Below are 23,253 nucleotides of genomic sequence, written 5' to 3'. Positions count from 1 at the left end.
GTAGCAGTTAATCAAAAGCAAAAAATATAAAATAAAAACTAAAGTTCGGAGGTTTTATGTTCGAAGTTCTGAGCTAAAGAGTTTGTGGGCAGAGTAAAATTTCCCATAGCCTCTTCAAGTCCAGAAAAACTGAATAATCGTGATTTGCAACCGATTGTCTTTTTTTTTTTAAAAAAAAAAAGAAAAGAAAAAAAAAAGTAACCAAAGGAAAATGCTCTGCAAAACTTTCACTCGTTCTGGGGTATGGATGTAATATTAATTAATTTAATTAACCACTGTTAATTTTCAAAATTTTATTTATTTTTCTTTTTTAGTGTCATCCTTCGGTGTCTTTTTCTTTTTCTCTTTTGATTTATAACATGATGAAAGCTATAAAGCCACTCAGGGCGGTGAATTTTGGTCCACTTTTATAAAACAGAACAATCCGTCAAGTGGACACCACATCCATAAGTAAGGCTGCCGTATAGGGTAGTCTTACGAGTAGGTACTAGAGTGAGATCAGACGAAATTAAATATGTAATCCCTCGTCGTTTTGTAATGTTGGTTGGAACAGGCAAACTGAAGGAGTGTGATTGGCATGGAGAAGATTGAGATTGAAATGACGAATCTCTCGTACTTGTATAATGTTAGTAGGACTATTCATCTGATCGGATAACTTGATTGAAGATTTTTTAGAATCAATTCTCATCATGAAAATTTGATAATATAGAATGCATAATCAAAAGATACCGAATCTCTCATATTTTTTTATTGTTAATAATAATATTCACATGATCCGATAATCTGATCAAAGATTTTCTCGAGCTAGTTATTATTACGGACACCGAATAATATACAATGCATAACCAAAAGATGATATAAAGTGAATCAAATAGGTGGCATGTCTGGTCTAACAGACAAGTAAGTCAAGGTAGGTCACGATCTCTGAGGCTATGAACAGATACAATCTTATGCTTTAACTGAAAGTTAACACGATCATTGCTCTTTTACACATTAGAGACCCCATATATGTTTTCAATAAGCCATGCAGGTTTCTGAATTTAATGGGTCCTACTTCCCATTTTCATTATGTCTATTCTGATTGAAAAAATCATGACTTCATGGGTCCCTAATCATTGGTCAAAACTAAGTTCTGTCACAAAATCATGGCAACTCAATTACCCAATTACTTTTCCAACACTGCTTAATACCATGAAAACCGTTTATATTATAAATTATTTTATAAAATTCTCTCTTTAAAAATAATTAAAATTAAGATTTTTTAGTCAATCTATTGTAACAAATACATAGAGATTTCGTAATGCTTTTACCAATTCCAAAAACAATTTATCTTGATTGAACTGCCCAATTTCATTTGTTTGCTGGAGAAAGCTGCAATCTCGAAAGGAAGAACGTTATATTCTTATTTATTTTCATCTTTTTTATATATGGTTTGATGGCTAAATGACCTTAATTTTAATTGATTTTTTTTTTAAGAAATGATTTTTATAAAGTGTTTATAATATGAAAGAGTTTTAATCATAAACATGAAGTTCTATGAATCACCAACGAATAGTTTTGAGTAGAAACTACGACTACTTACCTTTCACATACATTTTACTAATTCACATATATTAGAGTTGGTTTGGAACTGTTTTTTTGGAGAACACTTATGCTAATATACACTTAAATTAAACATTATCATAAAAATTGTTGAAATATTTATCTCAAATCTAAAAGCTTTCAAAAAAATACTTCTTCAAAAGCATTTCTATTATCTAATAACCCCTTTAATTTAGAATACATTGAAATAAATTGATAACACTACGTGAGATTTTATTACAATTTCACTATAAAATTACTCAGAGAGAGAGAGAGAGAGAGAGAGAGAGAGAGTTACTTTTTTATGTGTTTTTATTTTATAAGGTGCTTTTGAATTGAATGGGTTTTTTTATGTGTTTTTTTTAATAAGTTGCTTTTGAACGGGTTAACTGACTCACATCCACCCAAACACAGTTTGCTTTATTCCTGGATAAAAAAACTAGTCTTGGTACTCAGAAAGCACCCTCAAGCATGAATTCCAATGAAAAAGATTCACAGACAATTGTTCCCTGTTTGGTTTTTTCTAAATATTGGTAACTTAAAAAAGGACATAATATTAACAAAAATATGGTTATCCAAGAAAGTTGATGAAAGCTTACAATTTATCAGTAATTTAATATTTGCATGGAAATGTGGGGGTAGAGAGAGAGAGAGATTGCAACTCCAGAGGACTGGTCTTTCTTGCAAGATTTTGCTGAATATATATGTAAAAAAGGGAAGTGGGGGAGCCTTATGCCTTCTGCTCAAAGCATCCCATCCTTTTCCTCTCTCTCTCTCTCTCCCAACTCCCCCCCCCCCTAACTTTCTCTCTCTAGATTTCTCTCCCTCCATAGCAAAGAAGCAAAGCATCTCCAATCCCTCTGAAACACCACCGCGTCTTCTTTGCTTTCCCTTGTAAGTATCAACCTTTCCTTTGCTTTGAATTTAGCTGCTTCTGCTTCTTTTCATCCCATTTTTTGTATAATTTAGTAATATTTCGAAAAATGTCGGTTTTGTCTTGCCTTTCTCTGCAAAAATCCACCTAAAGTTTGGAATCTCTGCGTAATCTCAATCCTTAATGTGTTCATATACGAGTAGGGTTTTGTTTTCTGGTTTTTGGGTTTGCATTTGATCCTACAAAAACCAAGTTCTTCTGCAAATGTGGTTTCTTTGCATTAGTATTATATTATCTGTCTTCTCTCTTTTTCCTCTCTGGATCTGGATTTTCAATTTGTTCGTCATTTGGTTGTTCTTTTGAGCATTTCAACTTTTAACTTTTTCATCACCTTATTTATTCCTCGACTCCATTCTTTTATTTTATTTTATTTCTTTTTTGTGATTTTTTTTAAGCTCTTCGCTTTCGAAAACATATTCTGCCTTTTGGGTTTTCTCAGTTTTCTGAAATAAATCATTATCCACTCCATAAACTTGAATTTTCCAGGCATCCCGAATCATTGTTTGGTGAAAAAACAATCAGATAATTAAGTAAAAAAGTTATAACAACATGGGATTTATAACAGGAGTTCCAAAAGGTTCTTCTTGGCAGCCAATCATGACTGCAGACACAACAACTTCAAGTTACTGGCTGAACTGGAGGGTCTTGCTCTGCACGATATGGATTTTGATTGCGATGACTCTTTCGGTGATTCTGGTTTACAAATACGAAGGAAGACCGCGCCGCTCAAAGCGCGGTAGCAGCGGAGAAAACCAGCAACAAACGTCTGCAGGAACATTGTTTGAGGATGAGACTTGGAGACCATGCCTCAAGGGAATTCACCCGGCTTGGCTTCTGGCTTTTCGGGTTTTCGCTTTCTTTGTGCTCTTGGTTCTGCTCATCGTTACCGCTTCCGTGGATGGAGGCAGCATTTTTCTCTACTACACACAGTAAGTTGTCATCTCTTGAGCCATTTGACGAACTCAAGCTATCTGTGAAGATATGAGTCCAGCTTTTTTCAGAAGTGCTTCTCCTAATCTGTAGTTATTTGGCTTCTTTCTGGACAGGTGGACTTTTACTTTGATCACAATTTATTTTGGGGTAAGTTTTTTTTGTTCTGCTTGAACGTTTGTTCTTCTTTTACTTATTTTTCAGTTGATGCTGATGTCGATTTCCATGTGTAGCTTGGATCGTTGCTCTCCATTCGGGGATGCTACCGCTACCATAAGAAAACTGCCGGCGATAGGGTTGATAGTTTTGAGGTGGATACAGAGCAAGGCTCGGCTCATGTGACTCCTTCACATGGAGGTTCTTCCAAAGATTCAATCATAGAGAAACCCTCAGGCCCCCATGTCGAACAACCTCAAGTTCGCCAACTTGCTGGCTTTTCGGGTTATATCTTCCAAATAATTTTCCAGGTAATGAAAACGTCTTCGAACTTGTAACTATAAATTTTAACTTGGCCTTCAAGACTCTTGTTTAATTAGCTTAATCGCTACGTGTTTACGTGTAAATAGATGAATGCCGGCGCTGTCCTTCTCACGGATTGTGTCTTCTGGTTCGTACTTGTTCCTTTTCTTACAATCAAAGACTACAACTTGAATTTTGTAAGTCGAATAAGCCGTATAATACTCTGCTCATCTTCTCTGTCTGTTTTCGATTTTCTAATCGCTTCATAATCTCGTGATTGGTTCGTGTAATCAACGATTACGGTAGTAGATAACATGTTTGATCTTTTCCTGACAGCTGATCATAAATATGCACACAATCAACGCAGTTTTCTTGCTCGCTGATACCGCGTTGAATTGCTTGGTAAGTAGAACCCTTCAGCTCAAAATTTTCGACTCACTGTAGGGTTTCCAGTCCTTATGAATACTTGACGATTAACATCAATAACTTTTCCGATTTTCAGCCATTTCCCTGGTTCCGAATCGGGTATTTCTTCCTGTGGACAATCGTTTATGTAGTTTTCCAGTGGCTCTTCCATGCTTGTGTCAAGCTGTGGTAAAATCGCCGTCTCTTTTGGTTTCCCATATTCAGAAATGTTACAGTTATATTCAGTTTTCCAAATTTCTACAGAAACCTATTTTCGTGTCATTTCGCTGCACCATAAGCTTCTACTCGTAGTGACGATTTTCGCCTTTCAAATACAGGTGGCCGTATCCATTTCTGGACTTGTCATCTCCATATGCTCCGCTGTGGTACTTGTCGGTCGGTCTACTGCACATCCCATGCTACAGCATTTTTGTTCTGATAATGAAGCTCAAACACCATCTGTTTTCGACGCGATACCCTGAATCGTATCATGCGCGAGGTAGTTCAGGCGTCGAGCTGAAGCCAGACATCGTATAGTATCCCGAAAGAAATATACTGCCGAAATTCTTCGTAGAAGGAGAGCAAACAGAAGTCCAAAGATCCGAGTTTAGGGTTATGGAGACAATGCCTTCAACAGGTTAAAGGAAATTGTTTGCTTGGTGATTAAGTTTTGGATGCTCAAAGCATTTCCTTAATCAATGGCATATACTTGTAGGTTGCAACTTGCAACTGCATGCACATTAGGCAATCAGAAGGAAGTTGCATTATATATATTCTACCATTCAATTAATCTACTTTTGTAAATTCCCCACTAATTTTTTTTTTTAGCCAAAATAGTCTTGGAGATTTGACATAATTCCTCATTTTGGTTCCTGAGATTTAAAATCAATAGAAGTGACATTTGAATTTGTCCACTGCCAATCATTCTGGTCTTTCCATGAAGTTGCCCTTGAGTTTAGCCAATTGTATATTAAATTGAGAATATTTTTGTTATTTTGATCCTTATTTATCAGAGATTTCTCAATTGAACGACCAAAATGATTGACTGTGGTGTGAACAAACTCAGGAGCCATTTCTATCTATTTCAAATCTCAAGGACCAAATTGAAGAGTTATGCCAATCTCATAGACCATTTTAGCTCAAATGCCTTTATCATTCCAAGAGAATTCCGATGTGAAGTCGGAACCCAATGAAATAATTGAAAACCTCTGCCCCATCACAATTTGTATATAATTATGTGTGTATCCTGATTGTATACAACCAGTAACACTGAAATATCTGTGCCAAATGGCAATGATTGAAAAGCGGGTTTTACCGCTAACATTACAACAAGCAAGAACTTGAGCTATAAATTCAAACAGCCTAGATTTACCTGAAATTTACATGAAACGTGTGATGTACATTACAAGGAACCAGCCATAAAGAATATACTTTCGTCCAACCTTAGGGTTTTGGCTACAACGATCTTTGGCATGTCCTGTTTTGATTATTCAATACCAGGTGCAACGAATACAATTTCCATATTTCAAATCAAGCAAAATGAATGTATGATACCAGGGGTGGTTATAAAGAAGTGCTTGGCAACGAACCCATTAAAATGACGTTGTCGCTGGCTTTATGTTCCCTTGGCTTCTCCGGCTTCGCCTTTGAAAACAATCCAGAGAGTAATCTGGAGCCCGAACCTCCCCCAAACAAGTCTAGAAAACCACTGATCTCGGCCCCGACCCCAGAGGTTGCCCTTTTAATGAGCTGCGCTGGCTCGTCTTCCCTGAGGTGTGCCCCGCAAGTGCATTCCATGATCTTTCTGAAGCAAGGCTTGTGGAATACTGATGCGCAAGATGGACACCTTTCGATCTCATCCTCCTGCCAATAACTTTCACAGTCAGATTATAACAGCTAGAATTCATCTTCAATAAATAGAATTCAAGGTTTTCCTAGTAAAGGAAACAAAAAGTTCAGCTGATCTGAGAAACGAGGACACATTTGCATAATATAACTGTGGATGCCCACCTGAAAAGGGAAAATGAGGGATGAAGGGTCATTGCATGCTTGTCGTGCCCCACAGGGGACTCCCACATCACAGCATATGAGACACTGCTCCGTTATATGGCCCAGAATTTTCCTTGAGACAGTTTCCACAATCACAGGTAGCACTGCCACAAAGATAGTACGTCAAGAAATATATATGCGCACACGGCACACATACATATCAGATAGGTAAATTCATAAATCTGTCTTATTTCCGTGATAACAAAGAAACAGACATGCATGATATGAGATAAAGCTTCTTATTAGAATCTAACCTGCAAAGGCTCCTTTGGAAAGATCAATGAGGTCTCTCAGTGCAAAAAAATCATTGCCTTCTAGTAGATATCTTCGAGACCCAAGTCCTTTGTTGATTGACCTACGGAACGGGCAACGAACATAAGGAAGAATGGTGCCTATTTTCTTCCTCACACCCATAACATGAAGCAAGGCTGGAACCTTCGAGAAAAGGAATGGATTAACTGCACTGACGCAAAGCATGGGCTGCAAAACAAATGATCATAGAAAGATTAAGTTGGATGTAAAATGTTAAAAATGTCAGATATTGCTTACTCATGCAGTTGCAATTCATTGGCATAACATATACAGAATTTAATCACACAGAATGGTGTGGTAGTCTTCATATTACCTGGTCGTGTATAGAATCCAGATAAGATTTAGCAAATTGCGAAACTGGATATTGAGTAAAGTCCCAGTTATGCAACACTCTTGCAGGTATGATTGCAATTTCATTTGTATGGCACGAAGAGCAAAATAATTGACCGGTATATTCACAAAGTCGAGGCTTGCCCCATCCAAGTGTCTGTGCAAAATCCCGTATCAAAGTCTTGCCATCATCAAAATGCTTGTGGCACCCTGCACAAGTATAATGTTGTGCTTCTAGCATCTGCCTCAAAGATTTAGATTGTCGAATTTCAACAATAAGAGATATGGTCTTTCCCCAAGTGGAAATATTTTGTGTGTCAGCTCTTCTAGTAAGAGACTCAGGTGTGTATGATGATTCCAGGGAGCTAGGAACTGAATCTTGAGGAGACAGAAACCATACGAGTGCACTTGGCGGACTGGAAAAGAACCTGAAATGGAGAACGGACTGTAGACACTCTTGGATGAGAACACTTCTCTCTGCAATAACATCAGGAGACGCATTTCCAAAAATCTTTCTGGATTCCTTTTCTACAGCAGACCAGGGAGAAGGTAGATCCCAGCCGTGGTCAGAAAACACTGTTTTCAATCGACGATAGAGTGTAAAGAAATCGCGATAACGACGTTCAACCTCCCAGTGATCCTCGCCACTCAACACTCTTATTTGATACACAGTGTATTCTTTCACTCCCACCAGTCTTTCACTAAATGAGACATCTCCCTTCTTCTGCCTTGCACCCACCACTTCGACCCCATCAATTCTTAACGAATGCTGATGGAACAAATGAGCATCATCTGTACCAGAAGTAGAAGCAGTCGACCCACCATCTCTTACTGGTAGAGATTGCTGTGATTGTAAGAAACTGTTGCCATGAGTGAACCTTGCTCCTGGGGACTCAGCAGAGTCGAGCAGAATTTCCTCCATTTCATCAACAACCTCATCATAGAATTCATTATGCTCAAAATTATCTGTCTGCAGCATCGGTAAAACAAAAAAACGAGATACAGACAACTTAACTCAACAGAGTCGCACAAAAATGGTCTTATACGGATAAAATCAGGCTGCCATAGTATATTACTACAAATATCATTTACCAGCAATTCACTGGCAAAAGGTGGTGTACTAATATGCACAAATTGCTGATAACAAGCATTGGCAAGCTGCACACACGATTGAATAAGAGCATAACACAAGCAACCATCCAAGTCAAGACTCGAATTTTCTTTGAAGACTAACATAAGCTATATATTTCCTGAGTATCAAGAATTGGACAGAAAATAAATATAGAGATACTTCTTGGAGTATCACAACACGCATAATATGCATTAAATATTCACAAACACAAAATCGTATGTGGCTTAGGCCAATCGAATGAAAATATAATTAAGTTGAATAATAATAATCTAGTGCCACTCAAAAGAAAAAGTGTACTGAGCATGACTAACCTTAACTGGCATAGGATGTTCTTCAAGGATATCTTCTGAAACAGAACTTTTCGTTGTATTATTTTCAAAAATTGATGGCAGTGTACTTGGCTTATGGACCTCAAGGAAGTCTGTCTCCACATTTCCCGAAGTTCTGGTTGAATGGATGCAAATTTGATTAGTTGATTGATCAGAAGGGGGGTCTAGTTTAACTTTTAAAGTCCCCAACCTTTTCTTTTCTAAATCTTGACCGTGATCAATATCAATGACTTCACCGGTATTCATATACGTATGCACATCAGAAACACCATCATCCAAAATGCTCAAACCCTTTTTGTCAGGACTTTCTTTTGCTTGTGGATCCGGCTGAATATTTAAGGCATTGCCAACCAAGGAAGCCTTATTATGTTTTGCTGATTCGTCGGGACCTGGAGCTTGATTCTTGGTGAAAAGCATATCTCTTGAATCTTTTACCTCTGGTTCTTGAACATTTTGAAAAGGGATCGTAAAAGAACTTTTGGTGAACTCAACCGAGTCATCAATAGCTTGAACTTGATAACTGGCCACAGGAATGTCCTTCACATCTACTACTCTATCGGTTTCAAGAAAACTTGGAGAACTAGCTAGCTTCATGGAACTGTTAACATTTTCTACCAATTTATCATCAGCTTGAACTTGTTTGCATCCTGGCTGCACATCTTTCACATCATTTCCTTGCTCGGTTTGACATGCATTCTGATGCTCAACTGAAGTGATGGAAGTGGAATTCGAAATTTTCCTTTTAGTTTCAACATTCCGTCCTCTCCTGCCCTCAAATACGTTCCTAGTGAAAGAATCTAAATTACTCCCGCCACTTTCTTGCATGAAATCATCCCAATCATCGGAACCAAAGGCTACGGATGAGTTAATAAGAAACGGATTTTCATTCTGGAGTTTCTCTTGCTGATAATAGTGGACATTCCTCTGCTGACTAAAGCCGCTCTTGCGCTCATCATCCGAACCATAGTTGTACATAGACCCCTCATCCTCTGAATACTCATTTCTAGATGATGTCCCTTCTTCTCTATCCATCTCTCCTCCATCAAATTCTTCAACTTCGGGTACAAACTGGTTCCGAATTCCTTCCCCATTCGAACCATTAGTCTCTTGGGCTGCCACACCTTCAACTCCAATATTATCATTTCCCACAACCCCCCAAACTTCCATACCCTTTTCACTGTCCTCGTCACTATTATCCGAACCATACTTCACATCCGAAACCCCCCCTAAACCCGACGGTCCACTCTCAAGCTTCCAAGACATCAATTCATTTACATCATCAGCTCCACCAGCATCCTCATTGCCATACAATTCCAACCCACTAGACCCGTAACTCGCCCTCCTCCGTCCTCCAATATTACCATCCTCCTTCCCAAACTCAATCCTACCACTACTCAAACATCTCCGATCCTCTCGATTTCTCTCAATCCTCCCTCCCAAGCTAAAATTATCCAAACCGCCACTCCCCTCCCCAAGTCCCAAACTTTTCAACGACCCAAATTCGGGCTCCGGGAAATCATTGAAAACCGTGATTGTGCTACACATGCTCGGCGTGCCCATCATCGAGTTGGCGCTGCAATAGCGCTCGTACTCGGACTCGCCGAACGAGGAGTAGCGCGACGGAGGCGATCGGGGCGAAACATCGCCATAGCAATCGCCATCGTCACCAACGCCGTCCGATTTGGGATCGAACGGGATGGACGGATCGGGAGAGGCCGCCTCGGCAATCTTCTCTCCATTAATCATTGGAAAGTCAATGAATCATAAATTCGAGCTCGAAATTTATGAAATCCAGAGAGAGGCAGAGTTAGAGAGAGAGAAGAGCGAGGAAGTGACCTGGGAGGAACCGACGGCTGTGATTCGATTGGGAGGTGGAGCTCCGATGGGGTGAGCGCAGTTTATGGAAGCCCAGATTGTGAAGCGAGTTTAGCATCAAAGATTCGGTTGCAGAGGGTTGAATAAGTGGCGGGAGGAGAGAGAGAGAGAGAGAGATTGAATTGAAGAAGTGGAAAAGTTGTTATTTTTAGTTTCAGGTGTGGATGTGTGCGCGACTGGTTACTTGTGAGATGAGAAATTGTGATGTCGAAAATGTTGTCTGTGTTTTCGCTCCGGCTTTCGAAATCAATACTCTATTGCTCGGACCGGTTTATCTGCTCTCCCACTTTTCATATATTTTTATCCTCTCATATTTTGTATAATCATAATTAAGTGACATTAATATTTTATATTAATATTTTTTTATAAAGATAATAAGATAAAAAATAATAATAATATAAAATATTGACGTGACCGTGACCTAGAAGGGGATGAAAGTATATAGGAAGTGGAAGGGCAGAGAAGTCCGATCCCTATTGCTCTCCATGTAAATGTCAACTTACTATGTAGTTTTATTATTTTTCTAATAAAGATACGACTTGTTAATATAAATGAGTTCTATCTAGTACAAATAATAATACAATTAAACGAAAAAAGTAACATTTTTGCTATCGTATATTTTTTTATTTTAAAAATAATATTCATTGATTTATTTATCTTTTATTAATATGCCAAAAGAAATTCGAAAAATTACTTTAAAACACATGCTTAAATTTTTTACTCTACATCCAAAAGTTCTACTCCAAAAACACAAACTAGTCTAAGTTTTTATTTATTTATTTTTTTAAAAGAAAAAAAAAAACTAGAACAATTTTGTTGAAGACGATGTTAAGTTTTTATTGTTGCACTGAGTGTTAGAGATGTAGAGTAATTTACAATTCTAGTTTCTCATTTTCTCACCTACCATTCTCATGTCTCAAGTCTCTTTCATCGATTGTTTGTTCAATCAATTAAATATATGATTGATTTTTACCATTGAAAATGCTAATTAAATTTGATTATGGTTCTCTCTCTTTGTTCTAACAGTGAGCATTTGAAGTTTCAACATATCTACAGGGAGAAAAACATGGTAACTAATAGTTAGGTTCGATATCGCTAAAGACGAATTTGAATCATATTATTGCTAGCTAATTGTAAGGTGAAGCTCATCCATTTTCTTTTAATGTGGATAATATCGGTTATTTAAAAAAAAAAAATTGATTCTCTCTTTTGACCTTGGTTGTAACTGATTTGAGCACCCACTCTTGTTGTCCACTCGGTTTTGCTAGATGATTTTTGTGTTGTATCGAGACTGAGAACCCTCCGGATAGTTTCTTTTTGTGCTTTTGTTTTGGGCTGTTTGACAAAAATAAAAAAATACCATTTGGTAAATTTCTTCTTTTTTTTTGGATGAAAGTTGCTAGATAGGTAAACTTATATATTTTTTAGTTAGTAGTATGCATCCCTTAATTATTGAGTAAATTGTAGCAATGATCCTTCAACTTTAATTAAATTGGAGTAATGGTATTAAAAATTCATTACCATTGGTCTCTCAACTCATCAAAATTTGTAGCTATGGTCATTTTCGTCATAATTTTGTCAAAATAAGTTACGTTGGAAGGACCATTGCTACAATTGGAGTCCCTCAACTAATCAAAACGTGTAGCTATGGTTCTTTTTGCCAACTTCGTCAAAATTTTGTCAAACTGAGTTATGTTGAAAGGATCATTGCTACAATTGAGTTAAAGTTTGAGGGATTATTGCTCCAATTGATTTAAAGTTGAGTGACCATTTCTCTAATTAGATTAAAGTTAAGGGACCAATGATAATGAATTTTCAGTTGAGAGACCATAGCTGCACGTTTTGATAAGTTGAGGGACCAATAATGGATTTTTAGTTGATAGACTATTGCTACAATTTACTCTTAATTATTTGCACCAGTTGAACTCAGAACTCCTCACTAGAGAAGGCAAATCGTCACGTGAACGTGATAACTTGGCCTTAATAACAAGTAATAAGATTCACTTGCATTGATGGTCGGAAATGATTCATTGCATCGTAAGGAAGTCACTCACTTGTGTCAGTGTGAGTGATTGGTTGTGCATATTACTTCTCAAAAGAAACAACCTTAAAATCGCACTGATAAGAGAAATACTACTAAATCAAAATATTATTTATATCTTTTTTTTTTACTGTATTTTTTCAGTATTTCAGTATTACTAACATAAAAAAGAAATTTATCACAAATTCTGGTGAATTAAATATCGACATGTAGACAATAGCGACTCCCTCCCATCTAAAACTCGGAAAGGGATATTCTCCGGATTTATTCTACTAAATTCACCAAATTAAGGGATCCGGCCCTTGAAATTTGATCCAACGGGTCATTTTAAAAGTTATAATAATTTTAATCCTTGGATTAAATTTCAAAGGCTTGGATCCGTTGCTTTGTGGAATAGATCCGGAGAGGATGCTTTCCTAAAACCCTAAACCCCTAACCGGTTTTCAGAAACAGAGCACAAATCCAGAAGCTCGCATTTTCGCTCCATCCATGGCGTTCAATAGCGATGCCCTGAATTCGCTGAAAGCCACAGAACCGACGCAGCTACTTGCGCCGAACCCCGCCCTCTCTCAAACGGCTCGAGCCGCCCTGCAGGGCATCTTCTCCTCCATCAGGCCGTTCACGCCCAAGTCGCCGTTTGACCAGCTCCTGGTCGACGGATTCGACGCCGAGCAGATATGGCAGCAAATCGACCTCCAATCTCAGCCCCTCATCTCGACCCTCCGCCGCGATTTGAAGCGGTTTGAGAAGAACCCGGAGGAGATTAAGACGCTGAAGGTGGTCGTGGAAGGGGAGGAGAAGGTTCTGGAAGCTCAGAGCCAGGGTTTGAAGGCTAAAATTGGGAGCTTTGACGAGGAATTGAATGGATTTGACGACGACAGTGACGAGGAGGAGGAGGAGGAAGAAGGTGAAGGGAGTGATAGTGAGGAGAAAGATGGAGAGGAAGAAGAGGAGAGAGAGGAAAGTGAAAGTGAAGGGGAGGATAATAACGCGATAGAGGACGGGTTTTTCAAGATAAAGGATTTGAAGAAGTCTTTGGAGGAAAGTGAAGCAAGGGAATATGGGCTAGATAAGACTGATAACAAGAAAAAGAAGAGAAGGGATGACGAGGAGGAGGAGGAGGATGAAGAAGATGAGGGGGTGAGGATATGCTCGAATTTTTATGTTGGATAGTTTGTATGGTTTTTGGTCTGAGAATTTTGCTGATTTTGAAAGCTTTTGTCTTTTTTGGGTTTCTAACTCGATTCATTTCGTCATTTTAGCTTGGAGACTTAGACATTGACGGTGATGAGGATGACGAAGACAAGTTTGCAAGGTGCTACATTTATCATTTGTCGAACTGCTTGGTTTTCGTTTCTATGTTTATTGTACCATTGTTGATTATATGACTATGGATCAATCCATTGCAAATTTAGGGTTCATCTGCATTTGTTCATCGGGTATACGTATACCATATACCGTATATGGTGTATATTTCGTTTTAATCAGTTGTCTGTGCATCCATTATATGTTATTCATCTGTGGATATGTATTGTGGGAGTTCATGTATCCATTAGCATATGCTTAAGCTTAACTTTTGCTTGTGTGCGACAGATATGAAGACTTCTATGGAGGAAAAAAGGAAAAGCGTTCTACACGAAGATCAAAATTGATTGATGAATCAGAAGATTTGGGGACAAACGACGGAGAAGAAGATGAACAAGACGAGGAGGAAGATGATCAAGATGAAGATGATCAAGAAGAAGGAGATGAAGATGAACAAGAAGATGAGAAGGTACTTGCAAACCATGTAGTGTAACGGAATTTGGGAGCATGGTCTTGCAGTTGTAGATTCTTCATATTTTCAAAAGGAGTTTCATTTCATTTATTTTCATATTTTTAATATAGAAGCAAACAACTCTTTCGACCCATGAAAAGAAGCTTAAGAAGCTTCAATCCCAAATAGAAGAGATGGAAAAAGCAAATTTGGAGCCAAAAAGCTGGATCATGCAGGGAGAGGTAAGTTTCTGAAGTTCTTTTTTTGCTGGACAATAGTCATTTTAGTTATGTCATGATACCATGTATCTTTAAGTGAATTACATATAACAATTGTGGCTTTGGGAAACAGGTAACTGCAGCGACAAGGCCAAAGAACAGTGCGCTAGAAGTTGATCTGGATTTTGAGCACAATGTTAGACCTCCCCCTGTAATCACAGAGGAGGTTACAACATCAATTGAGGATATAATCAAGAAAAGGATCGAAGAGGTAAATAACATCTTTAGTGAATGCATTCCGGGGATTTGTTTGTTTATCATATTTTCTTATCTAAAATGTTCTGTTCAAACTCAAAGTTAGCTATTTTTTTATGAATCGCATTTTGATCAATCACCTTTACTGGAAACTTTTCCACAGTTTATATGGATCCCTATATGTCAGAAAAGAAATTAATACTCACGTTTTATTTGCAGGCAATTTTTATTCCTTCTGTCACCATTTGATTTATATTGTTGCTTGTTTCTTCTAATATGTGTGTGTGTGTGTGTAGAATACAACCAGTTCTAAATCTGCACTTAATATCTTTTATAGGGGCGATTTGATGATGTTCAAAAGGCTCCTACTTTACCCTCTAAAGCACCAAGAGAACTTAAAGAGTTGGTCAGCATTATTCTTTTGCTATATTTGCATTCTAATTTCGATCCATTGTTTCTTAAATGAAGCAACTTGTTCAGTTTGTCTGATCCTTTTTGTTTAATGTATAGGACGAGAATAAGAGCAAGAAGGGTCTAGCTGACGTCTATGAGGTCTGGTTCTCCTGATGCAAAATGCATCACTTGATAAGCTGCCCAACATGCTTCCAAATTTTGATCTCCTTAAGCTGGATTTCTGTGCATCTAATTGAGATACATAACAATCCTTTGTTTGTCAATTTTCTGCAGGAAGAGTATGTTCAAAAGACGAATTTGGCTTCTGCTCCATTGTCATTAACAGACAAACAGAAGGACGAGGTGCATGCTTTTATCTTTGTTCTCCTATCTTTTGCTGTTTCATTTGTGTTAATAGTTGAAAATTAATTTCCTTGTATGCACACGTGTGTATACTAATATATGGTGTTTGTATGAGTATACTTTGAGATTTTGTTCTACATTTTGTATCCTTCTCTGTTCCTAAAGATGCTAATTCACTAACCTTGTGGTCATTATCTTTTATCAGGCAAGCAAGCTGTTCAAGAAACTTTGCTTGAAGTTGGATGCGCTCTCTCATTTCCACTTCAGTCCAAAACCTGTATGCTTCTGAGTCATAAAATTTATATTATATGCATGCATTGTATACTTTTGTAGTTTGTTAATTGCCAGGCTTGATATACGCTATGTGGCATAGGTTGTCGAGGATATGTCGGTACAAGCCAATGTCCCTGCTCTAGCAATGGAAGAGGTAATGTGAACTCTACAGTTTCTTTATAAAAAAAAAAAAGTTCTCATGAATCCCTTGAAAGTACTACTTTTTCTGCTATGAAGTTGACAATCATAACTGAAGTGTGTGATGTCTCTTCATTGGGCAGATTGCACCTGTGGCCGTGTCCGATGCAGCAATGCTAGCTCCTGAGGAAGTGTTTTCCGGCAAAGGCGACATCAAAGAAGAAGCAGAGCTTACACAGGCAGAGAGAAAGCGGAGGAGAGCTAACAAGAAAAGGAAATTTAAGGGTAAGCTTGGACAGCAAAAGTTAGATTACCCTCTCTCTTTTCTTTTCTTCTTCTGTTTTATGGGGAGAAAAAGGGGTGATAAGTAAGAGTTATGGCCTTACGGGAGCTCAAACCTAGGCATGCACCACGAAAGGGGTAGTTTTGGAACCACTAGCGTCCCCATGCGTATCCTAGGGGTACTAGTGGTTAGGAACATTCGACTCTTTTGGCCAGATGATAGCTTAGTTCCACACAAACTGAATAATCATCTGGTCAAGTGAATTACTGTGGGAAATTATGTCTAGGATTGTTTTCCAGTTGGATGTGTTGTAGCAATTATTTTACTCTTGTAATGTATATCTTCTTGTTCATCCCACTTTTGTTACCAATATTCACCTTTAATTGTGGACAATATTACAGCTAGGGAAGTAAAGAGGGCGATGAAGAAGCCCCGGGGCAGCCTAGACGATGTGAAATAAGCCGTTATACAGCAAGGTGTTCTCAACAAACGAATGAAATTGCTTTTGTAGTTTTCTTGTTGCTTTTTCGGCTCTAACCGTTCTGTATATTGCAGCCAAGGAAGGATAAGGGAAATGGTGGTTAACTCAACCCACGCCGTGGTTGCGACTCATTGATTGATTAGAAAGGAAAAGAAAGAAGACAAGGGTTAGGAGGAGTGAGCGAAAACTTCGTCTTGAGTTCTCTGGTTGTAACGACTACCCATCTGCTAAACAATTTCTATGTTGCCGAATTCGGTTTGGGTGGATTGCATCGGATCTAAAATAGCTCAGAGTACAAAATTGTAGTTTAGACTTTCCATGTTGAAGAAATCGGGACATAAATCAATTTTACGAAGAATATTGCATTAGGTAATTAAAGCTTTGTACTTTACATATACAGCTTACCTGCCTTTGAGTTGTTCAAGCTCTTGGTCCCGACGTTTGAGATTCGGTTCCTCATCTTACAGATTCAGTTCCGTGCGAAAGATCTCTATCCCTTCTAAGAATGGTTTAAATTCGTATAGCCTGGATTTTGTGTCTCCGAGGACGGGTTTAAATCGCTCAAGTCTTGCCCTTCACTTGTTTGACGGCATCATAGGGCACCCCAACCGTCTCTTCTAGTGTTAGAGCTGCAGCCCCTTGTGCACCATTCAAACTAGAGCGTCAGGAGCCCTGCCAACTGAAGCCTATGCCACCATAACCTTGAAATCCCGGTAAAAGAGCGCTAGTAACAAAGAGAACTTGATGTTGAAGCAAAGTATGAAAATAACATGCCTAAGCTAAGCCTTTACTATATTCTTGGTGGTGCTATTCACACGCTCACTTTTACTTCTCAATTTTCGACTGTCATCGATTGAATTGAAGATCATAGACAAAAATTACCAAGGATGTATACGGGGAGTTCAAAATCTAACCTAAGTATCATCGTATAAGAAAATAAAAAGATTTACTGCATTTTACACCCTCAATATTCTTGGTGGCAATTCACACGCCCACTTTTATTTCTCAATTTTCGACTAACATCGACTGAATTGAAGATCATAGACAAAAATTAACAAGGATGTATACGGGGAGTTCAACATCTAACCTAAGTATCATCGTATAAGAAAATAAAAGATTGACTGCATTTTACACCCTCAATTTGAGAATGTTTCAAAATTGACCATGAATTTTTTATTTTTTATTTTTCCATTAATTTCCATTTCCTAATTGCTCTAAGGTTTGGAAATTCCTAAATATTTCCTGATTGCTCTAGGACCTTAGTATTATAAATCAATCTCCAAACTGCCGTTGGGTCTAGCTCTAGATCACTCAGAATTCACAGGTTCATTAAAATTGTGAAGAAGATGACGGTGCAGGAGAACAATGAAGGCTGGTTTTTGTTTATGTAGATGGATTTGGAGCTACTGCATTTCGATATTGGGAGATTATTGCCTGTCGTTCCTGCAAGGTCGGCTACGGTGAGGCCTGAGTTTCAAGTTGTGAACAAGTATCGACTCCCAGATGGTAGTACAACAGCGCCGATGGACTTGGCTTATACAGCAGTGGATGACCGTTTATACATGCTAGGCGGTAAATGGTTCAAGGGTAGCAGCTAGAACGGTAAAAGCACAGGGAAGCAGTAGCAGTGGGGTAACCTCGAAGTTTATGAGTGTACGCTTGAGGTTGGTGATGGTCCAGAGACTAATCCCTTCCTTGTTTGCAAGAGAAACGACATTTTGAGTATGACGGATCACAAAATCAACCCTATTGTGATCAACATTGACCACAAAATCTATGTCTTGGCCAGGACGTTTACCAGAGTCGTGGAAGAACACTAGTTGCCTTTTTCAAGGTTTTTGATCCCGACACTGGGTCGTGGAGGGTTCTGCCGAACATTCCCTCCATTGGCGGTCCTTTAAACGCTACCTATATCTATAAACACTTTTCTTAGGGCAACAAGATTGTTGTAACATCCATGTCTCGTGCCATGCCTGTTCAACCCATATGTGGACATTTGTGTTGTTTAAGCTCATATGTTTCCACCACCTCGATGCTAACGGAGAGGACAAGATTATCTAAGACGAACAGTCGAAACAACACTACTCGTACATACATCACAGGGCCAGCAAATTCTAGGCGGCCCTCTACACCATCTTTGCCATTAGTGTCTTCGTCTTCTTAGGTATACGATTCTTCCAATGGAGGGAATGTTCGGCATAACCCTCCACAACCTAATGTCGGGATCAAAAACCTCGAAAAGAGAGCAACCAGTGTTCTTCCACGACTTCGATAAACGTCTTGGCCAAAACATAGATTTTGCAGTCAATGTTGATTACAAAAGGGTTGATTTTGTGACCCGTCATACTTGGAATGTCGTTTCTCTTGCAAAGGAGGACATGATCGGTTTTCGAACCATCACCGACCTCGAGCTCACACTCATAAACTTGGAGGTTACCCCACTGCTGCTGCTACTTCCCAGTGCTTTTATGGTTCCAGCTGCTACCGTTAAAACATTTACTGCCTAGCATGTATAAATGGTCATCCACCGTCATATAGGCCCGATCCATCGGCGCTGTTGTACTGCCATCAGGGAGTCGATACTTGTTCACGACTTGAAACTTGGGCCTCGCCGTAGCCGATATTGCAGGAACAACATGCAATAATCTCCCGATATCGAGATGCAATGGCTCCAAATCCATCTGCATAAACAAAAACAGCCCTCATTGTTCTCCTGCACCACCATCTTCTTCGCAATTTTAATGAACCTGTGAATTCTGAGCGATCTAGACCTAGACCCAACGGCAATTTGGAGATTGATTTATAATACAAAAGTTCTAGAGCAATCAGGAAATATTTAGGAATTTCCAAACCCTAGAGCAATTAGAAAACAGAAATTTGAGAAAATAAAAGAGAGAGAGAGAGAGAGAGTGTGTGAGTGAGAGAAATGGCACTGGGTTCTGCTCTTTGTCCTCCATCCTCCAACTGAATCACTTAGCAGTAAGGAAGGAAAAAAAAAACCAGAAACAGTGAAAAAATGGAAAAATAATCAACAAAAACTGAATAAAAAGCTTGTAATTAACAATTAAAATTGTGAGATTTTGATCAAGAAACAACTTACAGGAGACGATGGAAATAGTGATGGCAGCAGAGAGCTAAGGTGGGCTTTTGCTCCTCCCAAAGCAGCTTGCTTTTATGAATGATTGTATTTCGGAAGGAAAGGAAAGAGAATAAGTCTGAAACTTTGCGAGGGGAGATTTGTTGATACGGACAATTGTGTTTTTCTATCGGCTGCGGTGTTTTGTGGGAGTATGGGCTTTTTATTGGGCTTTGTATTATGGGCTGAATTTATTTGGACCCACGATGGGAAAAGAAAGGCTAAAGAAACTTTTGGCCCAATCCCACCCGCTTTCTTCGAACTGATATCCAAAGATTTCCTGTAAAAGGATGGTATGATGGTTTATTACAGGTTTTGGGGATATGAAAAGGATGAGCATGAGCATATGGATGAGCCGGAACATGGATAGCGTAGTGTTTCGAGCTAGCAAGAGTATGAGGAGGGCTGTTATGAGACTTTTGAGGTCTGGGGCGACATAACTTCATATAAGAAAAATTATTTGCTATCATATGTAAGACTTCGATAAAGTTATACTTTAGAAAATCACTTTGAACTCAATAATTTAGTCACGAAAAAAACTAATTTATTTTGTATTGAGAGAAGGGAACCAAAAAACCTTGGGCTTACAAGTAGATTGATGATGAGTTTTTTCTAAATCCTAAGGGGGCGCAAAACAAACATGAATGGACCAAGTTGATATCATATATAATAAAACAATTATCAACATACTAACCCCCAAAGTTTTATGAAAACTAATATAGCATAATATGTGGTAAGTTTTTCTAAAAACCCTAGCATGACATAAAACATCTCATAAAGCATATCTTGTATATAGTGTAAATCACTAGTGAATGTCCAGTTTCACTCCAGGCCCTATGCCCGCTTCCCGTCCCTGCGCCATAGCCAGAGGAAATTTCTTCAGGCCCTATGCCAGCTCCGTGTCTCTCAGCCCGTAGCTAGAGATTATTTCTCCTGACCTTATGCCAACATCGTAAACCTCGCCCGCAGCCGAAATAGGGACCGCTAGGTAAGAACAAAACCATTGAACATAATCTTTCCAAACATAGGTACATATATCTCAAAGGAAACTTCATAGTATAAAGTCATCCATCATCTATACTATAAGGAAGTGTGTGAAAACATGTTCTAAATAGTATATCGTCATCCATCAAATACCCTACAAGAACATGGGTTTTATAGAAAATATGGTATTCCAAAATAAGCTCAGTATAACATGATAATCAATTTCTCATAAAACGTTCACAAAACATATTCAGTAAACCATGCTTTTCATGTATGCATTTCTACTAATAAAACGTTCATTTTTAGAAGGGGTCCACTCACAGATATTCCGTCGTAGATGAGCCGTATGAAATAGGAATAACGGAATTGCCACTAGTAATTGCACCTAAGCACATAAAGGTTACAATTATTAAAACTATATTCAAACGGTTGAATTTGGGAAAACGGACATAAAAAACGAGTCCAAGACATCGAAATTAACCTAGGAGGGGTTCCAGACGAAACCAGAAAAGTCAAGCCGAAGTCAAAGTCAACGGTCAACGGATAGGGTCAAACTGGGTCAACGGGGCTGGGTTTGGATTCGGGTTAGGTTCTAGGGTTTGGGTTGGGCCGATTAGGGCTCTATGGGTTTTGGGCTTTAGGGTTTAGTTACATTTGGGGTTGGGCTTAGGGAATTTAGGTGGGCTGGGTTTAGGTTTTAGGTGGGCTGGATGCCAAGGCCTGAAGGCCTAAGCCTAACCGGCCTTAAAGCCTGAGACCTAAAGGAGTTTTAGGTTTCCAATTGGGTTGGGCACTTAGGCTTGGCCCGATTGTTTTTGGGTTTTAAATAAATAAATACAATTTAAATTAAAAAAGAAACGGGCTGGGCTTTTAAGGGTAACGGGCCTAGGGCTCGAATTTGGCAAGGCCCAAAGGGCCTAGGTTTTGGGTATCTCGCTAGGGAAGAAGGCAGGAGCCTTCTGAGCTCCAATCACCGCCAACACTTCTCCTTAGACTATGATTTAGGTACCAAAATGAAGTGCAAGGTGAGGGGAAGTGTTTTTTCACCTTTGATTCACCGTGGAAGGGCCGTAAATGGCCGGGATCTGGGCTCGAAAGCCTCGGGGTACGTCGGGGTTTTTGAGTGAGCTTTAGGTGTTCTGTGCTTCACGAAGATGAAGGAGAGTGAGAGGGAGAGTCCACGATGGTGAATGTGGTGGTATTGTCGACGTCAGGGTGGTGGTGTTCCTCGGCGTGCGTGCGTGTGTCGAACTGGGAGGGTGTGCGAGAGAGGGAAGTGAGAGGGTTAGAGAGCTGAGAGAGAGAATAAGGGAGTGAGATCCAAGGAAAGAGAGATAGAGAGGAGTTAGGGGGTTGCCGCGTGGTAGCGCGGGGGAGAAAGAGAATCCAGATAAAGGGTCTGGATTAAAATAGGATAAGGGACCAAATTGCACATTTTTATAAACTTTCAAGGGGCAAAATGAAATTACAAATTAATTATGGGGGTGGGGTTTCACATTGCAACTAAATCGTAAGTTTGTTTATGAGATTGCAATGTTTTAAAGAACATTGCAACTAAATCGTAAGTTTGTTTATGAGATTGCAATATTTTAAAGATGATGTATTGGTTTGTAATTGCCCTCAAACTTGAGAGTGCCAAATATAATTTACCCAATGAAATATAACAAACCAACACCTTAAAGGTAGTTTATGAAGAAAGTTGAGGTTCCACTATGATTTACCCTTACGCACCATTCGATACTGCAACTCTCCTGCAGGAGCCCCGCCAAATAAAGCTTGTGCCGCCATAACCTACAACCACAACACCAGTAAAAGAACACTAGTAACAAAGAAAACTTGATGTTGAAGCAATCGAACAAAGTATGAAAATAACATGCCTAAGCTAAGCCTTTATATTTTTGGTGATACTATTCACACACCTATTTTTACCTCTCACACACTCATCTCAATTTTTTACCATCATCGACTAAATTGAAAAAAATCAATAGACAAAAATTAACAAAGGTGTATACGGGGTGTTTAATATCTAACCTAAATATCATCTTATAAAAAAAAATAAAAAGATTTACTGCATTTTAGACCCTCAATTTGAGAAAGTTTCAAAATTGACCACGAAGTTTTTATTTTTTCCCATTAATTTTCGTTTCCTAATTGCTCTAGGGTTTGGAAATAAGGAGAAGAAATCTCATTCCTCTTAATCCTAGAAATTGAGGGATTCCTAAATATTTCCTGATTGCTCTAGGACTTTAGTATGATAAATTGATCTCCAAACTGCCACTGAGTCTAGGTCTAGGTCGCTCAACATATCGCTCAGAATTCACAACTTCATTAAAATTGCGAAGAAGATGGCGGTGCAGGAGAAAGAGAACAATAAGGGTTGGTTTTTGTTTATGCAAATGGATTTGGAGCTATTGTGTCTCGATATCGGGAGATTATTGCTCGTCGTTCCTGCAAGGCCGGCTACGGCGAGGCCCGAGTTTCAAGTCATGAACAAGTATCGACTCCCAGAGGGCAATACAACAGCGCCGATGGATCTGCCCTATACGGCGGTGGATGACCGTTTATACATGCTAGGCGGTAAATGGTTCGAGGGTAG

The 23,253-nt window shown here is 38.8% G+C and overlaps 3 protein-coding genes across 4 annotated transcripts; 2 read left to right on the top strand and 1 right to left on the bottom strand.

Annotated features, from left to right (window-relative positions):
* The first annotated feature begins 2,205 nt into the window (after positions 1-2,205).
* On the top strand, positions 2,206-5,203 carry LOC137711000 (uncharacterized). The gene is made up of 8 exons (XM_068450187.1): positions 2,206-2,475; positions 3,081-3,444; positions 3,562-3,595; positions 3,679-3,912; positions 4,012-4,101; positions 4,241-4,306; positions 4,407-4,498; positions 4,648-5,203. The coding sequence occupies exons 2-8, from the start codon at positions 3,113-3,115 to the stop codon at positions 4,844-4,846; spliced, it is 1,047 nt and encodes a 348-aa protein (XP_068306288.1). The 5' UTR covers positions 2,206-2,475; positions 3,081-3,112; the 3' UTR covers positions 4,847-5,203.
* Positions 5,204-5,657: 454 nt separating this feature from the next.
* On the bottom strand, positions 5,658-10,586 carry LOC137710999 (uncharacterized). The gene is made up of 5 exons (XM_068450186.1): positions 8,444-10,586; positions 6,984-7,970; positions 6,613-6,838; positions 6,320-6,462; positions 5,658-6,172 (listed from the first exon to the last, which is right to left on the bottom strand). Exons 1-5 carry the CDS (start codon positions 10,205-10,207, stop codon positions 5,873-5,875), a joined length of 3,420 nt encoding a protein of 1,139 aa, XP_068306287.1. The 5' UTR covers positions 10,208-10,586; the 3' UTR covers positions 5,658-5,872.
* A 2,252-nt stretch (positions 10,587-12,838) lies between these two features.
* Positions 12,839-16,930, top strand: LOC137711030 (M phase phosphoprotein 10-like). Of its 2 annotated transcripts, none has more exons than XM_068450226.1 (13): positions 12,839-13,517; positions 13,640-13,692; positions 13,971-14,151; positions 14,268-14,375; positions 14,485-14,622; positions 14,944-15,012; positions 15,117-15,158; positions 15,294-15,362; positions 15,568-15,639; positions 15,736-15,789; positions 15,917-16,058; positions 16,458-16,532; positions 16,612-16,930. In XM_068450226.1, the coding sequence occupies exons 1-12, from the start codon at positions 12,867-12,869 to the stop codon at positions 16,514-16,516; spliced, it is 1,638 nt and encodes a 545-aa protein (XP_068306327.1). In that variant the 5' UTR covers positions 12,839-12,866; the 3' UTR covers positions 16,517-16,532; positions 16,612-16,930. The 2 variants fall into 2 exon arrangements, with proteins under 2 accessions (XP_068306327.1, XP_068306326.1); XM_068450225.1 differs by having other exon boundaries at positions 14,265-14,375.
* Positions 16,931-23,253: the final 6,323 nt, after the last annotated feature.

Source organism: Pyrus communis, chromosome 12 (genome assembly GCF_963583255.1).
Source record: "Pyrus communis chromosome 12, drPyrComm1.1, whole genome shotgun sequence".
NCBI lineage: Eukaryota > Viridiplantae > Streptophyta > Magnoliopsida > Rosales > Rosaceae > Pyrus > Pyrus communis.
This window is presented reverse-complemented; position numbering and strand designations above follow the sequence as displayed.